This window comes from Pyrgilauda ruficollis, unplaced genomic scaffold (assembly GCF_017590135.1).
Source record: "Pyrgilauda ruficollis isolate IOZ18807 unplaced genomic scaffold, ASM1759013v1 scaffold351, whole genome shotgun sequence".
Taxonomy (NCBI): domain Eukaryota; kingdom Metazoa; phylum Chordata; class Aves; order Passeriformes; family Passeridae; genus Pyrgilauda; species Pyrgilauda ruficollis.
Window position 1 is genome coordinate 78,870 of NW_024524946.1, and position 7,571 is coordinate 86,440.

Consider the following 7,571-nt stretch of genomic DNA (forward strand, 5'->3'; position numbering starts at 1 on the left):
AAGGCCATCTCAGTCTATGTAGGTCATTTTTTTTAACTTCTGTTAGTACCACTAAGATATTGTCTCCTGCGATTGCTGTTTCAGACACAGCTTAGTGGAACAAGGGAATTTATCTGCATTTGAAACATTTGCTTGCCTGTATTTCATTTAAATTCTTTTGTCAGTTCTTGAGTAACTTTACCTACTCCTGTTTCTTAATCCAGTGCCTTTCTGACTTATCCCACTGCTGTTCTGCTCTTCAAAATCTGACCAGTGCCTGCTCAAGCATCTTAATGCGGAATGCCTGTGGTACGTAAGGAATGCGACTTCATCCCTCTTCTCTTCTGCCAAAGTACTGATATCCAAAGTACATATGAAAAGTGAATTTTTTTTTCAGTGAGGCTGTTTTGTAAAATAAAATAGTTACCAAGCTGGAAGTACTCAAATGGAGATGCTTAAAGTATGAGTAGCCTTCTGCTTATCTGTATTGTCAAGCTGGAAAAACTATGCATGTAATTCGTACCTTAAGTTTGGACTGATTCTGTAACCCTGGGTTCTGATCTCTCTCTTGTCACTAGCCCTGTCTGAGCTTGATTTTCATAGTATTGCCAAAGCTAAGTAACCAAAAATCAGATAGTTGATGCAAAAACCCAGGCCTAAAAATTATTTTTGAGTTGCCTTTTGGCAACATGGGTACACTGAGCTAACATTTAAGTACCCTTTTCCCTCCAAAGAAAAACCTGATTTCATTTTGATGTTTCAGGGCTGAGGCTTTGAGAACAATGTCAAATTCCTGGACTCTTGTGGCTTTAAATTGTGAGAACTGATAGTAGAGCATTTTCTCTGTGTATTTCCCCCTTACTTTAGTGCATGTTTCCTATCTAGGTGGTAAGCTCTCTGCAACATGAATTCTCCGCTGTTACTTTAGCATCTTGCAGAGTACTTTGGATTTCAGGTGCTGTTATATAATTCTAGAGCAGTGAGAGCTGTGGTGTTTTCCTGCTCTCATTCAGGACATTGTGCTTAATCAGAACTTAACCTCCTTGAGACTGATTGCAGGCAAGCAGCATAAATAGTTTAATTTTAGACTACCTGTATAATCAGAACAGAGAGGTAAAGTCTGAATTTGGGGCTCTGAATTGCTCTCTGGCAACCTAGGCTGTTGGCTGAGGTGCCTGATTTAAATGCATAAAGTAAGTAGGAATATCTACCTGTCCTGGTTATGGCCAGGACAAGGTTAATTTTTGCAGTAGCCAGGAGGGGGCATGGCTAGCACACAGAGGTTATTCTTTACAACCTCATGTCATTTTCTGGGAACAGGGGAAGGGGTCCTTTTGGGGTCATGTAGTGTGGTGGGTGGGTGGGTGAGTATTGCCAGGCTCTGTGTGGTGAACAAATCCTGTGTGAATCGTTCACCTCCCTCATACGCTTCTGTTATTAATATTGTTGCTATTACTGTTTGTTTCCTTATTTCACTGCTCTTTCCAGTAAATTGTTCTTATCTCAACCCGTGATCTTTACCTTTTGTGCTTCCAGTTCTCCTCTCCAGCCTACCACAGGGGAAAGGGGGGAGTGAGCGAGCAGTGCATGGTTTGGAGTGTTTCAGTGGGAACACTAAATTGAGGAATATCATTCCTAAACCATGACAGCCTTATTTGGTGCCAAATTTGGGGCTCAAAGGATTGAGATAACAACAGATCTTACCAGAGCAGGTTGGAACCAAATTTGATCTAAGCATTTGTTGTATTAGGTTCAGAGCCACTGGTCACAATGTTGCTTGGTCTGTTCATGTGGTGCCCAGGACAGGCACCTAACCCTGTATGTATTCCCGTATATGCAACATGTGCTCCTCATGATTTTCAGAACAGAGAGAGGGATCAGGAGTGTTTTGTTCATGTACTGTGTGATACTGGTTTATGACAGAACATCAAAGGCAATGAGGGTCATTTGGGATGTGTCTTCAGTGCTTCCCTTCTGCCCTTACCTTGCATGCTACTACTAGGAGTCCTTTAATAATCATACCCAGCCTGTGGGGGGAACAGGGGAGGATGAATTTCCCCAGCTTTTCATCCCCTTTTCCTCCTTCAGGCCTGTTACAACAGGTTTTGAGAATTTTGAATTCCTTTTGGGTGTTAAGGAAAGCATGTTCTTGTTGCTATGTCTGCCAGGTCTCCTCAGTGAGGTCCACACCATGTTTAGAGTTACAAGAGATTTTTAGGAGGGTCTTTCAGAGATCTGCCCTGAGGGTGGATAATCATGAATGGCATGGAAGGTGGAAGAAAATCGGCCAGCTTTTGAAGGACTTCTGCTCCAATGGTTTGGAAGTTCACCCCTGAACAACTACAGGACCCTGATAGTGGCAGTATATTGGAAAGAAAAATGCTGTGGCAGTTCTAGAGAGGCGCGAAGTTATGCAAGGTGCTAGGCCCTGGCTACTATTTATTGGACACTGCCCATTACTAGAAAGCACCCTCACGGGGAGGAGGAGGAGGAAAGCAGACCAACAGGCACTATGGCCACTCAAGCTGCAGCTGAATCAGAGGTACAACCTGTGCTGGTAGCAGTTGCCCCTGTACAGAAGAAGAAAGCCAAGACAAAATCAGTTCTTTTAGTAGAAGTAGGGCCCTCACAGCAGGAGGAAGAGGCAGGGCCAGAGATAATAATCCAATCCCTATTCCTGGGTAAGCTGCAAGGTATGCAAAAATATTTCAACTGCCAGTCGGGTGAGCCCACGGTAACCAGGTTGCTCTGATGCTGGAATGTCATGGCCCACAATATGAAACTAGATGGTAGTGAAGCCAAGCAACTGGTATTCCTGTCCCAGGATGTGGGCATCGATCAGGAGATTGTGAAAAGAATAGAAACTCAGCCTCTGAAGGCAACTCCTGTATAGCTTGAAGGAAAGATAGCTTTTCAAGGATGCTCTAGTAGTGCACCAAAACAGGTGAAACACCATGGAGCAAGGTATCTGACACCTGAGAGAATTAGCTGTGCTGGAGGTACTCTTTAAGGATTCAAATAATGAGCAATCCCCTATAAATCCAGATATAGTCAAGTGTACACAAATCGTGCAGCAGAAACTCCTATGGAGAGTGCCATCGTCATGCATCAACTCATTGGCATTGATGGCAATGAAAGAAAGAGAACAAAGAGTGGCTAATTTGGTTAACAATCTCCGGCAATATGAAAAAAGTATCTCTTACCCTATATGGGCCTGTGTCTCGTCTGTGTAAAGATTGTCCAAGGACCTCCATCAATTTAAAGAGGACTACCAGCAATTTAAAGAAGTTTCCCATGCCCTACTAGTACAGAGTTTCTGCTATTGGGAGAAAGTGCCCCCCTGCTCAAGAGAAAGGGTACACACCACAAGGTCACTTGTGGTCTTACCTACATGGCCACAGAGAGGACATGAAGAAGTGGAATGGGAAACCCACCTCTGCCTTAACAGCATGGGGATGTGAGCTGAGACAAAGAACAAGCACTGCAAGAAATCCTTCAAGGATAAATGCTGCTCCAGTTTCCAGTGGGCAAGTCCTCAGACAGAAGAGGAGGATGTAGTGGTTTGACCTCGGCCAGGTGCCCACTAAGCTGCTCTATCACTCCCTTTCCCAGTGGGACAGGGGAGGGAGAATAAGATGAAAAACAGCTAGGAGGTTTAGATAAGGCAGTTTGCGAAAGCAAAGAAATAAACAAGCAAAAGTTTGCGTGCACATCAGCAAAGGGAAAAGTTAATTTCTACTTCCCATCAGTGAGCCCCTGTTCAGCCACTTCCCAGGGAGCAGGGCTTCAACACATGCAACAGTTGCTCTGGAAGGCAAACATTGTAGAATCACAAATACCACCCACCCCTCCCCATTCCTCCTCCCTCCCTTAGCTTTTATATTTGAGCTGACATCGTATGGTATAGAATATCCCTTTGGTTAATTTGGGTCAGCTGACCTGGTTGTGTCCCCTCCCAGAATCTTGCCCACTTGTCGCCGCAGGGTGTCCCTGGACAGGTAATAGTTAGCATTGACTCCATGATTCACAGAAGGCTGATCAATCTCTTTATAATATATTATCATTATTAAGAAACCCATTGCTTTTATAGACAGTTACGATACACCTGGACCTAATTGGTCCACCAATCCAAACACCATCACCATTGGCTAATTAAGAAACCACCCTTTGGTAAACAAATCTCCATAACACATTCCACATGTTCACAACAACAGGTGCAGCAAGTGAAGATAAAAATTTTTTCTCATTCTTTTCTCTGATCTTCTCACAGACTTTTCCTCAGGACAATGCCTGGGAAAGTTGTCTCTTTCTCTCTGTGGCCAGAGAGCTGCTGCCACACCTACTCCCAGCCCCTTGATGGGGGGGAAGGAATGTTAGAGGGACAGCGCTGCTCAGCAGTAGCCAAAACACTACCAATGCAAAGCACAGAACTGTGAGGGGTGCTAAGGAAAAATTAACTCTATCTTAGTCAGACCCAATACAGAGGGCTAATGTCACTTGTGATCCTCTTGAAAAGACATCCAGGTCATATGTACAAAAAGTGAACAATGAGTACTATGACCAGGACTAAAGGCCTCTGGCCAGGTGGAGAAAACAGACAATCAGATCTATTGGACTGTGTGGATCCAATGGCCTGGTACATCAGATCCACAAGAGTAAAAGGCTTTAGTTGACACCGGTGCACAACGTACCCTGATGCCATTGAGATATGTAGGGACAGAATCCATCTCTATTTTTGGGGTGACAGGGGGATCCCAACATCTGACTGTACTGAAAGCTGAAGTGAGCCTGACTGGGAATGAATGGCAAAAACACCCCATTGTGACTTGCCCATAGACCCTGTGCATCCTTGGCATAGATTACCTCAGGAGAGGGTATTTCAAGGGCCTGAAAAGGCATTATTGGCCTTTTTGGATTGCTGCTTTGGAGACAGAGGAAATTAGAAAGCAAAATACCTTTCTTGGTCTCTCAGAGGACCCTTCTGCTGTGGGACTTCTGAGGGTCAAAAAGCAACAGGTACCAATTGCTACCACAATGGTGCACTGTCGACAATATCACACCAACCAGGACTTTGTGACCCCCATCCATGAGATGATTAATGAACTGAAGAGCCAGGGAGTGGTTAGCAAGAGTCACTAACCCTTCAATAGCCCTGTATGGACAATGCATAAGTGCAGTGAAGAGTGGAGACTGACAGTGGACTACCATGGCCTGAACAAAGTCACACCACCGAGTGCTGCTCTGCCAGACATGCTGGAAATTCAGTATGAACTGGAATCCAAGGCAGCAAAGTAGTGCACCACTGACATTGCTAATGCGTTTTCCCCCATTCCTTTAGCAGCAGAGTGCAGGCCACAGTTTGCTTTTACCTGGAGGGGCATCCAGTACACCTGGAACTGTAGCAGCCTGAATTGCTGCTAGTAAAGTCCAAGGTAAAGAAGCAAAAAAGGGCCTTTACATAAAATCCACAGATGTTTAATTCAGCCACGCGATGAGATGTTTAGGTCCCAGACACGTACACATGGAGGGTCCAGCTTTCTCTCTCCAGGGGCCTGAGGGCTGACCCTGGTCTCGGGGCAGTACAAAGATAAGGGCCATTTAGAGAATAGAGATGGAGTGGCTCAGGAACATAGGAACAGGGGAAGGAGCCAATGGGGTGTAACTTAGGGGATGCCTCCCAGAGCCTCCACAACTCCCCATTTTTTATATTATTAAGAAAGCTTCTCTGAAGGATCAACTGAATCAACAAAAAATTACAAAAACAATCAAAAGCACCCATAAGACAATTTTCAAAATGCAAACAATTCTGAGCTCCCAATGTCCTAAGAAATTTCCTGGAGTATCTTAGAGCTGTCAGGAGGGATGCGGGGTTTTCTTATCATGGTTTATCAGGAAATTTAGTCAGGAGAAGGTTTCTTCAGCAGGGGCTGTTTCTCTGTGACTTGTGGTAAAGTGGTCGGCTGTGATAGACTCTGTATGAGGTAGTGTAGGTGGTGGTGTGCCTGCTGGAAACTAAATAGAAATCATTCACTTTTAAGAAAAAGATGGTTACTTTAGGGAAACTTTCCTTTCTTTCCCTCCCAATCACCCTCCCTCTGTTATTACGAAGTAACTCTGGGGAAAGGGATTAGTGGAGGGAGACCATGGGAGAGAGGAAAGGGTGGTAGGAATTTGTGGCAACATAAAAAAGGGGTAATAGGACAATGGAAAGGAAAAGGGGAAAGTGGGAGGGGGGCAGGGAGGCCACAGGAATTGGGGAAGGGTATTAGAAGAAGTGGGACTTATTTGACTGGAAGGTTCTTTCATTATCGACATGGGCTTTTGAATGCAGGACAGCTCACCAGTGTTCTGTGCTTTTCTTGCTTTTGGACTATTGCTGGGACTTGATGGTTGCTGGTTTTGGGTTCTATTTCTTTGGTAGGTGCGTGGAGAACTTCTGTGACGTGGATAATATTTTGCAGGTTTGCAGTCTGGTGTATGTTTACTACCTTGCACTGGAACTCCACCAGGTCCTGTCACATTGGCTGCTTGGGGGCCTTTTCTTCCTTGTATTATATTAAATTCCACAATTTCTGCATCTCCTAGACTGTGGAGGTATTTCTTGGGATTATTCTTTTTTATAGCAGTCTGATGAACAAACATATCTTCTTAGTTATCATTCTGGGTGATGAAACCGTATCTGTTTTTTACATTGAACCATTTCACTGCCCCCAAAACATTCATGGCAAGGAACTTTTTACCTTTGCCAGTGGGTTTGTGTTTGTATTGGTGTTGCTGGACGTGTTGCTGGTACTGGTATGCTGGCATGCAAAATTCGTCCTGCTCCCGGCACTGGTGGCCACGCTGAGGCTCAGCCCCCTCCCGGGGGTCTGTCTCGTCTGGTGCCTGCGGGTGCTGCCGGCACGGGGCTTCCAGAGCAGTGACGGTGGGCGGGGGGCAGCGGTTTCAATGCCAGGACTGCGGTTCTGAGCCATTCCCTGGCGGGGCTGTCTGCCCGCCCAGCCTCAGCGGCGCCCCAGGCCCACCGGTCCCGTCCGCCCGCCCTCAGCCCCCGTGCAGCAGGCTGCCACGGGGAGGGCTGGACAGCGAGTATCGGCCGGCTCGCTCTGGCCATGTGGAGTGGCCGTGAGGCGGCTGCAGGTTTTCCACAGGGGGAAGCCGCAGTCGAGCCCGGTGCGAGGGGGGATGGCTCTCGCCACACACACCATGTCTCGTGGTGCTATAGCAACCGAGGTAAACACGTCCATGGGAGGAGGCATGACGACCAGAGAGCAGAATGGGGGACCCCATGGCCCCTGCCATGTGGTCTCCGCCATCTTGACCATGTGAATGTGACCATGCAGCCGCAGCCATGCAGTGAGCGCCAATTTGGTCAGAGGAGTAAAGACAGAAGAACCTGGAGAAGTCTTTCCTTGTGACAGGGGATGGGGTGCAGGGGCACGAAGAGGGGAACACTGAGGAGGGGTTTTCAGCTGGGGTTTGCCATTTTTTAAATGTTTCTCAAGATTCAAACACATTTCATCATATTAAATAAAGGATGGAATTCTGTCTTATTTTTTAACTTTTCCCAAAGTACTTCCAAAAATTCATCG

The 7,571-nt window shown here is 46.1% G+C and overlaps 1 protein-coding gene across 5 annotated transcripts in view; it reads left to right on the plus strand.

The window, feature by feature from the left end:
- Nucleotides 1-6,516, plus strand: part of LOC121357871 (mothers against decapentaplegic homolog 2) — a 76,754-nt gene extending 70,238 nt beyond the window's left edge. For 2 of the 5 annotated variants that reach the window (XM_041475559.1, XM_041475558.1), the window contains exon 11: nucleotides 204-1,304. In XM_041475559.1, the coding sequence (XP_041331493.1) occupies nucleotides 204-249 (46 nt within the window). In that variant the 3' untranslated portion in view covers nucleotides 250-1,304. Of the gene's footprint in view, nucleotides 1-203; nucleotides 1,305-6,440 lie in introns of those variants that run through there. The other 3 variants (XM_041475557.1, XM_041475561.1, XM_041475560.1) reach the window with 2 other exon arrangements.
- The last annotated feature ends 1,055 nt before the right edge of the window (nucleotides 6,517-7,571 follow it).